This window comes from Neovison vison, chromosome 8 (assembly GCF_020171115.1).
Source record: "Neovison vison isolate M4711 chromosome 8, ASM_NN_V1, whole genome shotgun sequence".
NCBI classification, from domain to species: Eukaryota; Metazoa; Chordata; class Mammalia; order Carnivora; family Mustelidae; genus Neogale; species Neogale vison.
Window position 1 is genome coordinate 123,143,239 of NC_058098.1, and position 16,473 is coordinate 123,159,711.

At 49.9% G+C, this 16,473-nt stretch overlaps 1 protein-coding gene across 2 annotated transcripts; it reads left to right on the forward strand.

Moving 5' to 3' along the window:
• Positions 1-1,404: 1,404 nt before the first annotated feature.
• Positions 1,405-15,829, forward strand: CGREF1 (cell growth regulator with EF-hand domain 1). 2 transcript variants are annotated; one of them, XM_044261909.1, is made up of 7 exons: positions 1,405-1,453; positions 4,294-4,404; positions 13,299-13,395; positions 14,500-14,565; positions 14,647-14,717; positions 14,845-14,969; positions 15,191-15,829. In XM_044261909.1, exons 3-7 carry the CDS (start codon positions 13,316-13,318, stop codon positions 15,632-15,634), a joined length of 786 nt encoding a protein of 261 aa, XP_044117844.1. In that variant the 5' UTR covers positions 1,405-1,453; positions 4,294-4,404; positions 13,299-13,315; the 3' UTR covers positions 15,635-15,829. The 2 variants fall into 2 exon arrangements, with proteins under 2 accessions (XP_044117844.1, XP_044117845.1); XM_044261910.1 differs by lacking the exons at positions 1,405-1,453; positions 4,294-4,404 and adding an exon at positions 4,406-4,460.
• Positions 15,830-16,473: the final 644 nt, after the last annotated feature.

The following is a 16,473-nucleotide window of genomic DNA, read 5'->3' on the forward strand; positions in this document are numbered from 1 at the left end:
AGATTGTATTTATTTATTTGACAGAGAGACAGATCACAAGTATGCAGAGAGGTAGGCAGGGGTGGGGGGTGGGTAGGAAGCAGGCTCCCTGCTGAGCAGAGAGCCCAATCTGGGGCTCGATCCCAGAACCCTGGGATCATGACCTGAGCCGAAGGCAGAGGCTTTAACCCACTGAGCCACCCAGGCGCCCCGACAACGTAGGACTTTTTGAGGGACTCTGTTCCACCCATAACAGATAGTGATGGAAGCTACATGAACAGATGAACATATGAGCAGAGAGGGAGCGAAGAGATCGCCCAGAGGAACTCGGGCACATAAAGAAAACGAAGAAGAAAATGCCGAGAGAAAGAATGGTGTTGCTGAAGGCAGCGGATACCATCATTCCAGGAGGTAGTACCAGCAGTGTCCACTACAGGAAGGAGGACAGGGTGACCTTGATGAGGGTCTGTGGTGACAGATGCTGATGGGAAGAAGCTGATGGAGAAGTGGAAGATTCTGGAGAGATAAGAAGTGATTCTTTTAAAGAACTAAGACCTTGGGCCAGTGGGTGAGGGTGTAGTCTGAAGTGTAGTGGAACTGGTCACTGTGACAAAAGTAGGTGACACCATTTTGAACGCAGAGCTACACTCTGTCCTGGCAAATGACTGCCACCAACGCCCTTAAGATGTTCCTCTTAAGCCCCTCCCCAATCGAGTTTCACATGCAACCACTTCGTCAGTGATGCACAGGGTCACAGCCACATGAGGACACCTTCTCTGGAAATCAGCAGTCACAGCTGTCACTTGAGCATCACAGACAACTCAGGAAGGATTCCACCAGATACCCTGACCCGTGTCCTAGGAATATCCTCTCCTGTCACACACCGGTCCTTCACACACTGGCCATACCCTCTCAAGGCCATCTTGTCTCTCTGGATACAGCGTCCCATAGGCCTACTGTCACAGGCACCTCATACACAAGGCCACAGCCAGGAGTCAAGGTCGCACCAACAGCTATACTTTGTCTTGTCCTGCACATCTGGGGGCCAGCACGGGCGGCACCCCCACAGTTAGACCTGCTTCTCATGAACACCAGCGTCACCATCTGCCTCTTCCTCTGTGTGTCTCTAAATGTCCGTCTCTGTCTCTCAGATCACGGAGACGCAGACACAGACAGACAGACAGACAGACACACACACACACACACACACACACACACGCTCGCACACGCGCGGGAACCTCAGGGAGGAAGCTCGGCGGGGTCCGCGGGGGGCTGCAGAGGGCGGCGGCCCTGCCCCCGGCCGCGGGCGGCAGCGGACTCTGCCCGGGCCAGGGCGGCGGCCGGCCGGAGGGCGACGTGGAGCGGCCACGTGGAGCGGCCCGGGGGAGGGCCCGGCGGGGAGCCGAGGAGCGGCCGCCGCACAGCCTCTAGCCGCCGCGAAGCCGGAGCCCAGCCCTCGCCGCGCTCGCCGCAGGTGGGTCCGCGCTCCGCTCCCCCTGGCTGCGGGACACCGGGCTGGGCGGGCTGGGGGCGCCGCCGCCACCAAAGCCGGCGGGGGACGCGCGGGTCGCGGGGCGGGACCGCGGGGCCGGGGCGCCCTCCCGGCCTCTGGGTCCCCAGGCTGCAGGCGCAGCCCCTCTGCGTCCCCCCTGCGGCGCGGACGGGGTTGGAGCGGCGGATCCCGCCTCGGGGCACTTCCCGGGAGGAGGTCCGGAGAGTAGGTAGAGGAAGATTCGCTGGAAAGCGAATCCCGAGCTCCCTAGGTGTGATGGTGGGGTTCCGCGGTTCCCTCCGGTGTCTCCTTTGTCGCTCTGACATCCTGGGAGGGGGGTTGGGGGCTGGCAGGAGTTTCATCGTCATTTGGCAGATGAAGAAATGGCGGGGGGCTGGAGAGGGACCCCAGGTTATCACCCAGCTGGAAGTGGCAAGGTGAAGGCCCGCTCTCAGGTGTGGGGCCTTTTTGGCTGTAGAACCGCTCTGTGTTCTTTTGGTGGGGGGCGTGTCCTGGGAGGGACAGGGGCACCGGAGGGACAAGTCAAGTGTTAGGATTCAGTTCAAAATAACTTTTGGACAGTTAGACTCAGCCAGAAAACGGAAAGGATGCCCTGTGAGGGGCTGGACTCCTGACCTGGAAGTCAGGCGAGGGCTGATGGCCATTGACAGGGATGCTGTGGAAGAAAGTTTTGCCCTGGATGGAAGCTATCCACGATCAAAGGCTCCTGCCACATCCTAGAGTCTCTGGAAATACTCAGGTGCCGGTCATTGACCCTGCATTGTCCCGTTGCTTCTTCCCCAAGCTGTTACAAGGCAGGTACCGTTATCCTAGGTTCAGAGAGGTTAAGTCACTGGCCTGCATCACACTGTCAGGACCCAGGGACAGGATTTGATCTCAGGTCTGACTCCAAGGCTGGGCTCTCCTCACCTGTGCTGGTGCAAAGGCCTGAAAAAATGTGAAGGCTGAGAGTCATTGTGAATGTGAGTGTGTGCATGTGCGTGTGTGTGAAGGACGTGAATAACTACGGAGCTACATCACGACCGTTAACTAAGAGCTGTGGCTTTCAGGTGGTCGTGAAGGTAAATCACATTTATGTGCTCTATAGTTGTAGGGAATGATTACGAACACCTTTGACAGGCGGTGGTTCAAGAAAGGCTTTTTTTCTGTTGCTTATAGAAGTTTTTATAAATGCTGAGAAATGTCTTCAGCGTGAACAAATCACATTACACCAACCTCATGACATATTTCTTGAGGTACCTTAGCTTGACTTCCTTTAAACAACAGAGGTGGGCCATGCAGTTATTTAAGCTTGTGACATGAGCTATAACCAGGTTGTCAGGAGGGCCCAGAGCGTTCCAGGTAGAGGGTGGAACAGCTTGGGCAAAAGCACTGGAAAGTGAAATCGAGAAGCACTTGTGTGTTGGGGGGCAGGGGGGCTCCAGTAGCCCTTCTGTTTGAAGCTGAGTGTTGGTGTAATGGAGCACTGGAAGATGAATATAAAATGCTGACTTGACAGCTGATTGCAGAAGGCCTTGAACGCCAAGGTGAGGACTGTGGACTGTAACAGAAATAGGGAGCCTTTGAAGATTTTGGAGCAGGGGCGTTCTAGCTAAGGAAGATTAATGTGATGTGGATGTGGAGGGTTCTTTTTTTTTTTTAAGATTTTATTTATTTATTTATTTGACAGAGAGAAATCACAAGTAGGCGGAGAGGCAGGCAGAGGGAGGGAGGGAAGCAGACTCCCGGTGAGCAAAGAGCCCGAGGCGGGGCTCGATCCCAGGACCCTGAGATCATGACCTGAGCCGAAAGCAGGGGCTTTAACCTACTGAGCCACCCAGGCGCCCCCCACTTTTTTTTTTAGATTTATGTATTTGAGAGTGAGAGAGAGAGAGAGAGTGTGTGTGTGTGTGTGTGTACAGGGGGAGGATCAGAGGAAGAGTGAAAAAGAGAATCTCAACCAGGCTCCTTGCTCAGGACATGGGGCTTGGTCTCCCCACCCCGAGATCACGACCTGAGCCAAAATCAAGAGTCAGATGCTTAACTCACTGAGCTACCCTCCCTGTAAGGTTCCTTAAATGGAGAAGATACTTGAGGCAAGGGCAAGAGAGAGTCTACTACATTAATTTGTGCAAGTAATTTGTTACACACTCCCTATCCATTGTAACTGGGAGAGGTGAGTACTGTTATCATCTCTTTGTGCAGATAAGGTAACTGAAGTTCAGTGAGGATAATTAATTCACCCAAGGTCGCAGGGACAGCCTGTGGTGGGGGCTGGTCCCAAAGTTCTGTTCTCAGTCCACTACACAACCCCCCCCTTTTTTTTAAGATGTTACTTATTTATTTGACAGAGAGAGAGAGAGAGATCACAAGTAGGCAGAGAGGCAGGCAGAGAGAGAGTGGGGGGGTTGTTCCAGGCTCCCTGCTGAGCAGAGAGGCGGATGTGGGGCTTGATCCCAGGACCCTGAGATCATGACCTGGGCTGAAGGCAGAGGCTTAACCCACTGAGCCACCCAGGTGCCCCCTGAATGGTTACATACATGAAATGGATGCATAGGACCAAGAGGAGGAGGATAATAGTAATTCATGAGGGCAGTGTTCAGGACCAGATACATACTTTCAGGGCCCAGGGCAAAAACAAGAGTAAGAATTTCAGGATGGTGGGCACCTCCTGGCTGGTGACTCCTGATATCAAGGTCATGAGTTCAACCCCCACACTGTGGTTTGCCCTCTCACCGGGATGGGCTCGGGCTGGGGAGACGAGAGCAGCCGAAGGCCGGATCGGCTGCAGCTCCTCAGGCCTCTGCGTTTTCCCCACACAGTCTTTCCAGCGCGGAGGCTTCGGGAACGCCAGACTTCTTCCGTGGCGGCTCAGGGCTCCACAGGGGCCTATGTGCGTGTAAGGACACAGAGGGAGAGTGAAGCAGAACCAGGTACAAGCTATGGCACCTTTTATGACCCACACCTTTATTTCAGCTGTTCGTTCGAAGTGAGTGTCTAAGTCCAGATCGTATGCAAGGAAAGGCAAATTAGACTTGGTCCTTTGTGGGAAGGCGGGTCAAGGAATTTGCAGACCTGTTTTGCAAACCAGAACATTTGACCTAAGGAGGGAGTAGATTAGTGGAATCTGAGGGGTGCTTCCCCTTTATGCCTGAATTGCTTCCACCGGACGGTCCTCTTTTAAAAGGCAATGCTAGTGCCTGAGAAGCCCGGATAATAGGTTTTGACAGCTCTGAGGGATTTAAATGACTTCAACGCCTCCTGTAGGCCCAGGTCCTGGCAGTAAACAGATGGGGTGGGGGTGCAGGAAACAATCTGAGGGCATCCAGGTGGGGAGACCAGGAGGGTGTGTGTGTGTGAAGCCACTGCAGAGCTGGCCAGGGAAACTTCTGGAGGGAAACGGGCGTTTGTGTACAAGCAGGCACTGTGCAAAATGTGTAGGATGTGTACAACCAGGTGTCACTGAACCTTACCGCACCCCATGAGGGGTGCTCTTGTCTGCCTCACGTAGATGAACAGCCTAAAACACAGAAGCCTTGTGGTTCCAGAGCCAGGCCTGGGGTTCAGGCCGCCTGAGGTTGGGGCCCATACCCTTCCCCTCTAGACTGTGTGACCTCTTCCTCAGTAACCCTGTTTGCGTGTCTTTCCCTCAATCACCGTCTAACATCTGTATCTTTTCTTTCTTATATATTTGCAAGCTTTAAGGAAAAAAAAAGGAGAAGTAATTCTACTTTATCATCTCACTTGTAAGATAGTGCCTCACACACAGTGGGTGCTTAATAAACAGTAAAGCAGCAAATAAACTTTATCTTCGTTCTACCAACTTATATTTCTATTTGCCTTCCCTGGAGATGCTCACCCTCTTGGTCTTCGGCCACAAAGGTCTTTGACATCTGTTGCGACCCAGGCTGTCTTCTGCGGTATCTAGTCCCAGGGCCTCTATTTGCCAGCATTCTCCTGGCCAGCTCCTGGCCAGCTGGCCTTCTCAGCCATTACATGCTTCTTCTTCTATCTTAGATACTAGAACCCTCAGCTGAGTCCAGCCTCCACTGCCCCGCCTCCCAAGAAACCCAGCAGCACTCTGCACATAAAGAACCAGGACCCTCTGCCCCACTGGCCTGTACCCTCCTGCAGCCACTGCTTCCAGAATGCTCGGGCGCTCCGTGGGCTGGACCTTCTCCCTGATCCTCCTGGCTCAGGTGCAGGCGTCTCAGTCTTGCATCTCCTCTCAGTCCCCAGGGGCTTTCTCTTGAGACTTCTGTCTTTCACCTCCGTGAGGCAGGCTGTGGTGAGCTCCCCCTCCCAAGAACCGAGGTAGTTTTGAACCCTACTTACACTCCCCTAGTCCTCTCTTACTTGTCCTGTTGTACTTGACTTACGGTGTCTTTCGCGATATAGAAGTTTAAGCCTTTGATATTTTCACATCTATTTTTTCCTTTAAAAATTACAAGTTTGCAATATCATTTTTTTTAAAGATTTTATTTATTTATTTGACAGACAGAGACGACAGGTAGGCAGAGAGAGGCAGGCAGGGAGAGAGGAAGGGAAGCAGGCCCCCTGCCAAACAGAGAGCCTGATGTGGAGCTCGATCCCGGGACCCTGGGATCACAACCTGAGCTGAAGGCAGAGGCTTTAACCCATTGAGCCACCAAGGTGCCCCTGAAATATCATTTTTAAAAAAATTATTTGAGAGAGAGAGAGAGAGAGCAGAGAGAGAAGCAGACTCTCCACGGAGCTCAGAGCCCAATGCAGGGGGGTGGGGCAGGCCCTCCTCCCAATTCCAGGCCCTGAGACCCTGACCTGAGCTGAAACCAAGAGTCAGGTGCACAACCTACTGAGACACCCAGGGGCTCTGCAATATTTATCATTTTTAATTGCTCCATCCTTTAATATGCCTTGCTTAGCCATTGCCTAAATCTTAGCCATTCAGGTTGATTATGTTTCTTTCACTAATATGAATGGTATGGTTATAAATATCTTTATAATTCTTTTTCCATTTGAGTTCCTCCCTCTGTAATCCTCAGGATGGTATCACTGGGTCAGTTTCATGGCAATTACCACACATTTCCAGGTTGCTCTCTAGAAAGTGTCAGGTTTGTAGTCCCTCAAACAACAGAGGCTAATCCTCACTGATTCATTTTTTTTTTTAAAGATTTTATTTATTTATTTGACAGATGGAGATCACAAGTAGGCAGAAAATCACGCAGAGAGAGAGGACAAAGCAGGCTCCCTGCTGAGCAGAGAGCCTGATGTGGGGCTCGATCCTAGGACCCTGGGATCATGACCTGAGCCGAAGGCAGAGGCTTTAACCCACTGAGCCACCCAGGTGCCCCTGATTCAATTTCTTTAATGGTTATAGGACTATTAAAATTTGCTATTTCTTCCTCCATCAGTTTTGCTATCAAGCTTTTCTAGGAAATTAGCTCTGACCTCTAAGTTTTCAAGTTTCTGCTATTTCCGTAGTTATGTCCCCATGTTCGTTGCCAATGTTCTTTCTTTGTGCCTTTTCTCTTTGTTCTTAATGTGTCAGAGGTTTGTCTATTTTATTAGTCCTTTTAAAGAAACACTAGTGCCTGGCTTTTCTCGCTCTTCTCTGTCACATTCCTAATCTCTACCATCTTTTGTTTTTTCATTGCTTTATTTTTTTTTAAAAAGATTTTATTTATTTATTTGACAGACAGAGATCTCAAGTAGGCAGGAAGAGAGAGAGGTGGAAGCAGGCTCCCTGTCGAGCAGAGAGCCTGATGTGGGGCTCGATCCCAGGACTCTGGGATCATGACCTGAGCTGAAGGCAGAGGCTTTAACTGAGCCACCCAGGTGCTCCTCATTTCTTTAAGTTTATTCTGTCTTATTAGCTTATTGAGCTGGAAGCTTAATTCACAAACTTTTAGCTCTTTCTTCTATTAGATGCTTTAAAGTCAATCCACTTTCCCTCTGATACTGCTCTGTCCACCCATCTTGTTTTCACGCATATTTTCCCAGTATTATCCAACTCTAAGTATTTAATAGTTTCCATTATGATTTTCTTCTCTGATCCACATGTAAGTATGCCTTTTAAATTTCCATATATGTGAGATTTTTTGCATCATTTTTGTTGTTGGTTTCTATGTAATTACATGTTAGTCATATAATATAGCGTGAGACAGATTCTTTGTTATTCAGTGAGCCATGTGCTCTGGCCCATTACTTGTCAGTTTTTATAAATATTCCACATTTATTGAGAAGAATATGTACTTGCTAGGGGATTGGTCTCTCATTTGTTCATTAGCTCAGGCATATTAAGTTTTTTATTCAACCTTCTACATTCTTACTCATTTTTAGTCTGGTTAATGTTTCAAATACTGGATGATGTCTATTAAATTCTCCCACCACGATGGCAGATTCGACTTTTCTCCTTGTAGTTCTGCTAGTTATTTTTTTTTTAAGATTTTATTTTTTAGAGCAGTTTTAGGTTCACAGCAAAGTTGAGGGGGAGGTACAGAGATTTCCTGTACACCTCTGTGCTCCCCTCTACATGCACTGCTCCCCCACGATCAACATCCCAGGCCAGACTGTGCATTCCAGACAACTGGAGGAACCCACACTGACACATCATCACTCAAAGTCCATAGTTTACATCAGGGTTCATTCTAGAACATTCTGTGGGTTTGGACAATTGTATAATGACATGTCTTGTCATTGTAGTATCATAGAGAGTAGTTTCACTGCCCTAAAATCTTCTGTGCTCCACCTCTTCATCCTTCCACCCTAACCCATAGCAACCACTATTTTGACTGTCTCCACAGTTTTGCCTTTTCCAGAATGTCTTACCATCAAAATCATACAGTGCATAGCCTTTTCAGATTGGCTTCTTTCACTTAGTGGTATTGATTTAAATTCCTCTAGGGCTTTTCATGTCTTGCTAGTTCATTTTTTTTTTAAGAGTTTATTTATTTGAGAGAGAGGGAGCATGAGTAGGCAGGAGGGGCAAGGTAGAGGGAGAAGCAGACTCCCCACTGATCAGGAAGCCTGATGTGGGGCTCGATCCCAGGACCTGGAGATCATAATCTGAGCCAAAGGCAGGCGCTTTAACCAACTGAGCCACCCAGCGCCCCAATAGCTCATTTCTTTTAAGCACTAACTAATATTCCATTGTCTGGGTATACCACATTTCCTTCCTTCCTTCCTTCCTTCCTTCCTTCCTTCCTTCCTTCCTTCTTTCCTCTCTCTCTCTCTCTTTCTTAAGATTTTATTTATTTATTTATTTGACAGAGAGAGAGATAGCAAGAGAGGGAACACAAACAGGGGGAGTGAGAGAGGGAGAAACAGTCTTCCTGCTGAGCAGGGAGCCCAGTGCGGAGCTCAATCCCAGGACCCCGGGGACCATGACATGAGCTGAAGGCAGGTGGTTAATGACTGAGCCCCCCAGGCAACCTACCACAGTTTATCTCTCCAGCCACTATTGAAGGACATCGTGGTTGCTTTCCAGTTTTGGCAATTATGAATAAGGCTGCTATAAACATCTATGTGTAAGTTTTTGTGTGGACATGATTTTTTAGCTCGTTTCAATAAACATGAAGGAGTGCAATTGCTGAATTTGCTGGGTTGTATGGTAAGAATGCATTTAACTTCATACAAAACTGCTTAAGTGTCTTCCAAAGTGGCCGCGCCATTTTGCATTCCTACCAGCAATGAGAGTTCTTGCTGCTTTCCATCCTCTCCAGGGTTTGGCGTTGTCAGTGTCCTGGATTTTGGCCATTCTAATAGGTGTGTAGTGTTATAGCAGTTTTTAAAAAATATTTTATTTATTTATTTGACAGAGAGAGAGCACAAGCAGGGGAAGAAGCAGAGGAAGAGGCAGAAGCAGGCTCCTGCAGAGCAGGGAAAGCCTGTTATGGGGCTCGATCCCAGGACTCTGGGATCACGACCTTAGCCGAAGGCAGTGGCCTAACCAACTGAGCCACTCAGGCATCCATGGCAGTTTTTATTTTAGATGTTTTGAGGCTATGTTATTAGACATATACAAGTTCAGAACTATGGTATCTTCGTAGGGAATTAAATTTTTATGAATTTTGTAATGACATTCTTTTATCTATGATAATGCCTTTCATCTTAAAGTCTAATCTATTGTCTATAAAGCTGCACTAGCTTTCTTTGGTCTATTATTGCCTTTTTATTGTTTTCTATATCCTCCCATCCTTTTGCTTGCAACCTGTGTGTCTACTTTTTAGGTTCATCTCCTGTAAATTACATATAACTATATCTTGTTTTGTATGCATTTTGGTAATTTCTGTTTCTTTTTAAAAAATATTTTATTTATTTATTTGACAGAGAGATTACAATAGGCAGAGGCAGGCAGAGAGAGAGGAAAAAGCAGGCTCCCTGTTGAGCAGAGAGCCCGATGTGGGGCTCGATCCCAGGACCCTGGGATCATGACCTGAGCCGAAGGCAAGGCTTTAACCCACTGAGCCACCCAGGCGCCCTGGTAATTTCTATTTCTTAACTGATGAATTTAAAGAATTTATAGTTATGACCACCGATAAACTTAGATATATTTTTACCATCTTAACTTATATATTTTTTGTCTTACTTTTTCATTTTTAAAGTTTCTCTATTCTCTTTTACTGCCTTCCTTTGAAATGATTTTTTTAAAAAATTCCTTTCATGGGCCGCCTGGATTTGTCTTTTCCTTCTGACTGCCTTTAAGACCTTCTCTTTTTCTTGGTATCATATAGTTTCAGAATAGCCCTGGGTGTGTATCCTGTTTATTTAGCTTTCCTTGGATTGTTGGACTTCCTGGATTCGAGTATTGTGTTTTTGCAATAGATTGGGGAAAATCTCAGCTGATATATCTTAGAACACTGCTTCGATCCCATTTCTCCTTCATTTTCCATGCCACTTAACCTGTGTTTTATATTTTTTGTCTTTGGCTCAATGACTACCTCCTGGATAATTTGTTCATTAATTCTCACATCGTCTAACTTACTCATTGCATTTTAAAATTAATCTTTTCATTATATTTGTGGAAGTTATATTTGGTTCTTCTTCAAATCTTCTTGGTCATTTTTATGCTCATACTCTTTTCCAGTAGTTTCAAGCTTCTCTTTAATTTCTTGAAAGAAATTAAATATACTTCATGTTCTTGGTATGATAATTCCAGTGTCGTCCTTTTGCAAGTCTGGGTTCACCCTCTATTGGTTAGCTGGCTCTCACTCACAGTGTCTTATTTCCTTGTGTGTTTATGACTTTCTGGCTGTGAGGTCATGCTCCATGACCCTTTACCAATGGAATTTCTTTGGGGCCTGAATTGGAATTGTGTTTCTCAGACAAGATGTGTATTTTCCTTTACTAGTTGCCTGGAGGTACTTTCAACCAGGTACCACTTAAAATGCAAGCGATGTGCTTTGGCTTTTGAACCACAGCAGTAGCTTAGTTCAGGCCTTGGACCCACATTAGAGCAGGCTTGTTACAAATGCTCAGGGAAGACTTTATCCCTTCTACCCAGCACCAAGGTCAAGACAGACAAGATTTATGCTGCCCTCCCTTCTTTGTGGCACATTTACTTTTAGTCCACAAAAAACTATGGATTGAGTAGGACTGTTTGAATCCCAGCTCTAGGTTGGGAATCTCCTATTAGTCTCCTCCCACTGGGTGGGTCCAACCTTTATCTCTGGGCTCTTCTACTGCACCAGCCACTCCAACTGATAGTGCAAATTGACCAGGGTTTGGTTCGACAGCCAAAGCCTACTTCAAGCCCATTCCCCCCCAGGATTATCATTGCCCTGTGCTTTCTGTTTCACTGTACTCAGAATTTCTTACTTTCTTGCCAACTCAATGCATTTGTAAAGATACTTTCTATTTTTAGCCAGCTTTGGGATGACTTTCATTGGGACAGTTCCTATCATACTCCCAGACATGGTGGTTTGAATATTTTCTAGACTACCCTTTCAGTGAGATATGTCCATGGCAGTTGGGGTTAGGGTTAACCTAACCCTAGTCTAACCCTAACCTAACCTGCAGGCTCCCTGCAGAGCAGGGGAAGCCTGTTATGGGACTTGATTCCAGGATTCACGGATCACGACCCAAGCCGAAGGCAGAAACCTAACCAACTAAGCCACTTAGGCACCATGGTAGTTTTTATTTTAGAAAATCTAAAGCTGGGACGCCTGGGTGGCTCAGTTGGTTAAGCAGCTGCCTTCAGCTCAGTCATGATCCCAGCGTCCTGGGATCGAGTCCCGCATCGGGCTCCTTGCTCGGCAGGAAGCCTGCTTCTCCCTCTGCCTCTGCCTGCCATTCTGTCTGCCTGTGCTCACTCTCTGTCCCTCTCTCTCTCTGACAAATAAATAAATAAAATCTTAAAAAAAAAAAATCTAAAGCTGAGGTTTGGATTAACCTAACCCTAACCCTAACCCTAACCCTGAGGGTCCCCAGCTGATGATACGGAGATCTCAGTTCCAGCTCCCTCCCTCAGATTGGCCCATGACTTGTTTTCTCTCTTGGTTGCAACAACTGGAGCTCAAGGATCTGTTTTGCAGCCAATGTTCATGAACACCTTTAGGGAACTGTGGTTTCAGCACCCATTTGGCCGCTGTGGAATATGGACACTAATCAACTATATAGACTCATGATATCTGTTGGGTCTACGTATATGCAGAGAAAACTGAAGACAGTTTCTGTGCCTCTTGGTAGCTTCACCTTCTTGTAGACTTCCATATTTGGTTGTTTCTTCCTAAAGGTGGTTCTGTATAGCTATAGGCAGCCTCCCACATGCATCTTCCCATGGGCAAGGCCATGTCCCTGCCCTTCCCGACCTCTCTGAGGCATTGGAATCCAGCCTTGCCATGCTTCTGCACCTTGTTAGAGCTACAGAGCTCTTTGAGAATCTGATGAAACCGACAGACTTTCCCCGGGAGAATTCTGTGCCAGCTGGAATGTCAGGGACCCTGACAGTGGTTCCTGATCCTCTGCACCTGAGGATTTGTCTTCCTAGAGATGGGGGTGTGGTCTCAGGCCTCAGCTATGGCGGGTGTGTGCTTCCTTGGGAATTAGTAGGATCCGTACACCTACCTGGGACTAGTCAGTAAGCTTCATGCTCTGTGCTTCTGACTGATCCTTTCTCTCTTTGACTCTTTTCATATAACCAAGAGCTTGTGTTGCCAGTGGGCCTGCACAGTGAAGGTCTAAGGGGGAGCTTTTGTTTTTTCTTTTCTACTGGGATTTTCTAAGAGAAAAGAATAGGTCCTGAGGCCACTGTTGGCTTGACTCTGGTTTGTTTCAACCCTTACCTGAGTTTACATCTGTTTCAAGGAGTCTGAGCCTTTACTGATTTATTCTTGGGTGAGTTTTAATAAATACAGGCTAATAATCTGCCTCTGCATAAGTCTTGGTCTTTTTGTGACCCTCTGCATTTCTGATCTAGCCTTTTTCTTAAGGTCTCTGAGCTAGTTTCCATTTGCAAAGTGAGGAACTGGACTGGGGTAGATGTACTTGAATTGTACTTCTCTGGCACCTCCGGCTGGGGGTGGGGTGGGAGGATGGGGTTGGGGGATGGGCGGGGCACCACAGAGTGGGGGATGGGTGTGGGGAGGGACTCCTGTCCCCAGAGCTGCTTCTGCCACAGCGGATCTGCTTTCCATGCTTTACACACTGGGTCCGGAGTAAGATTTGTTTCCGGCAGATTCCACAGGGGATGGCTGATGTCTGTGTGGGTCTCCTCCCTGAGCAGGAAGGAGTCCTGTCACCTGGCTGCGGGTGGAGGCAGGGAGAGAAGCAGCTCCTGTCTAACCCTCCTGTCCCCTCACTCTGTGGCAGACATCCCTTCCCCTTGACTCCCTAACTCTGTTCCTAGTTCCAGTTCCTGCAAGGATGTTGTTACCTTTGGCAACGAGAATGTTAGTGCTGCTGCTGCCCCTTTGTCAGGCGGCTCCCAAGGACGGAACCGTGAGGTAATGGGCTCCAGAAGGCAGGGCCATAGGCTGGGATACAGGGAGTCTGGAGAGTCTGAGGGTGCGGTGGGCCCCTCTGGGAGGCAGGAGCCTGGGGTGTGTGCTCCTGGAGCTCTGTATCCCTCCCTTCCCCTGACCTCTGCCTATAGGAATGCCCTTCGCAGAGCGGGCAACGGGACACCTTTGCTGGGATCAGTTCCTCTGGGATCCCGGGTCTCCGTTCTGAGGGGGTGTGAGGCTTGGGGAAGGAGCTGTGGGTCGTCTGGGATCCGGGGCTTCAGTTCCGACAGGGTATGAAGCTTGGGGAAGCAGCTGTGGCCTGGGAAGGGGCTGCGTTCCTCTTCTCCAGACCTTCTGTGAGAATACCAGAGCCTTTGAGATCATTAGCAGATCTGTTCTGTTCTGTGTGCTCATCTGCCTCAAGGCTCCGGTGTGAAGACCACACTGGGTATGTGGGGTGCGAGGGGAGGGACAGAGACAGAGCAGCAAGGCTGGCAGCAGGGACAGAGGCTGCCGCAGCGGCTCCTGCAATCTAGCCTCGCAGGTCTGGACCGATTTGGGTCAAACAGGCAGCCCCGTCCAGAACTGGGAGCAAACCTTGGGCTTTACGGACTGAGAAAGAGAGCCTGAGCAGATGGAAACTCCAGAACCATCATGTATGCCCTCAGCATGTGTCGTGGAGCAGATCTGGTCTGTGGAAACCAGGGCAGAGCCTCCGGGCCGAGTCAGAGGCCTGCCCCTTGGCCTGGGCCCCAGAGCTGAAGGGTGGCCATGATCCCCGCTATCCGGACACCCACTCACTGTTTTCTTGGGTCTCCAACTTGTGTCTCCTAGGTGTGTCCTCATCTGGCCTCTAACCAGACACTTTATTTGGGTTTTCCCTTAATGTCTAAGTTAGGAATCTGTAAAAACAGTCGGAGGGAGTGAGGTTCTGCTTCTGAGACCAGAAGGGCCTCCGCCCCACAAGGTTTTTGCAGAATTTGAGAGAACAACGCCCTTTGGGTCTGGGGAGAGAACTCTGCCAGGAGCTTGAGGGTGGGCGGCTGGTAGGCTGGATCCTCAGGGAGGTTCTTTGCAGGCCTGGCCCTTCTCTCTCTCCTCCAGGCTGGACCCTGAGGTGCAGCAGCAGCCCCTGTCCAACCCCTTCCAGCCAGGCCAGGAGCAGCTTCGGTGAGTGGGCTGGGCCGGGGGTGGGGGTAGGCCTGGGTCTGCACACTGGCCTCTGGGGCTGACTTTCCCCGTTTCTGGCAGGCTTCTGCAGAACTACCTACAGGGACTGGAGAGGATGGAAAAGGAGCCCGAACACATGACCCGGGAGCAGGGTGAGGGGCTGGACACTGGGGCCAGTGGGCAGGGGCTCCGGGGCAGCACACCCAAGACTGACCCTGGGCCATCAGTCACCCCCTGCCTGTTCCTGATGTTTCTTCTCAACCGGCTTTCTCTCCTTAGTTCTCCTCTACCTCTTTGCCCTCCACGACTATGACCAGAGTGGACAGCTGGATGGCCTGGAGCTGTTATCCATGTTGACCGCAGCACTGGCACCTGGAGCTGCTGATTTTCCCATCGCCAACCCGGTAAGCCCTGCTGGCTGGTGGAGGGGGAGGGCTTCTCTCACGAAGGAGACTCAGCTGCTTGGGGCTTCAGTCTTTTTCATCATGACTGTTTTGGGGAATCCACTAGGAAAGAAGTGCTCTGAGCCTACCTGGCAGGGAGGTGGGGAGGTGTGGGGAGGGTCAGGGCTCCCAGGAACATGTCTGTTCAGTGTAGCCTGTACGGCAACTGTGTGCTTCCACAGGTGATCCTGGTAGTGGACAAGGTGCTCGAGACCCAGGACCTGAACGGGGATGGGCTCATGTCTCCTGCAGAGCTCATCAACTTCCCAGGAGAGGCCCCAGGGCACACACAGCCCGAAGAGCCCCCGGAGCCACAAGACGTTGGGAGGCAGCCCCCATTAGCTAACAGCCTGCCAGGACAAGAGCTGCAGGGAGCCCTGGGTCCCAGAGAAGATGGGGGACAGGTAGAGGCCAGAAGGGAGTCCTCAGAGCCTGTGCAAGAGGCTGGGGAACAGGCAGAGGCTGAGAGAGAAGTCCCAGGCCCTGCGGCAGAGGCTACAGGACAGGCAGAGGCCAGGGACACTGTAAAGGATGCAGAGGAGCTTCCAGGGGAAACACTGGAGTCTAAGAACACCCCAAATGAGTTTGAAGTTCATGTTATTCAACTGGAGAATGATGAGATATGAACCTTGACGATAGAGATCTGCACCCGCAGAAGTCTCAGTACCAGAACATGAGCCCCGAAGAGTGGGGTGTGTAGACTGGGCCCAGGACCGCCTCTTTGTCCGCTTCCTGGCCCCCAGAGGGGCAGCTCAGGGAGACCTGAAGTTGAGGGCGGCAGCTTGAGGGCCCAGACAACCAATAAAGAACTGATGAACGTATCTGCTTGGGCCATCTACTTCCTGGTGTGGCTGGCCTGGCCTCAGGGACACAGGGGATTGGGGACTGGACAGGCCTCTGCGAGGGGCTTCGGCTTCCCCAGTGGTCCCAGAGGCTGCTGAGACACAGCAGGAGGGCCCAGCCAGCTGTGGACAAGCGGGGGGGGGGGGGGGGGAGGGCACCGCCTCTCCCTGGGGCCCAAAGGCTCCTCTTCCCCTTCCTCTGTGGTTCAGACACCCCGGACCCTCCTGCAGCCCCACGCCGGTCCTCCCTACCACCCTGTAGGAGCCCTCCCCAGTGTATCAACAAGATCTACCATTTACTGAGAGCCCAGTACACTCCAGGCCTCATGCCGGGCATTTTCTACATGAGGAAATGATGAGGAAAATTGAAGAAGACTGAGTCAGTAACGTACCCAAGGAGACAGCACGAATTAAGTGGTGGATTTGAATTCAGGTGTGTCAGACTGCAAAGCCCATGGTCTTTAGCACATTCTGGGGCCCCAACTTCCTTACGAAACTTGGCTCATTTACAATATGCCCTCGGGCCTGGTCTGGGTCCCAGGGGCACATCTGTGGACGAGGCACTGCCTTCAGGACAAGGGTGGGGCTTCAGGCTCCGGGACTGTCACAAAGGAGATATTTTT

Bases quoted from the DNA above. Each gene is read 5' to 3' on its own strand.
- CGREF1 (XM_044261909.1), top strand. From the start codon at position 13,316: ATGTTGTTACCTTTGGCAACGAGAATGTTAGTGCTGCTGCTGCCCCTT. The intron at 13,396-14,499 runs GTAATGGGCTCC...TCTCTCCTCCAG, and splicing joins CCCAAGGACGGAACCGTGAG to GCTGGACCCTGAGGTGCAGC. The intron at 14,566-14,646 runs GTGAGTGGGCTG...CGTTTCTGGCAG, and splicing joins CCAGGCCAGGAGCAGCTTCG to GCTTCTGCAGAACTACCTAC.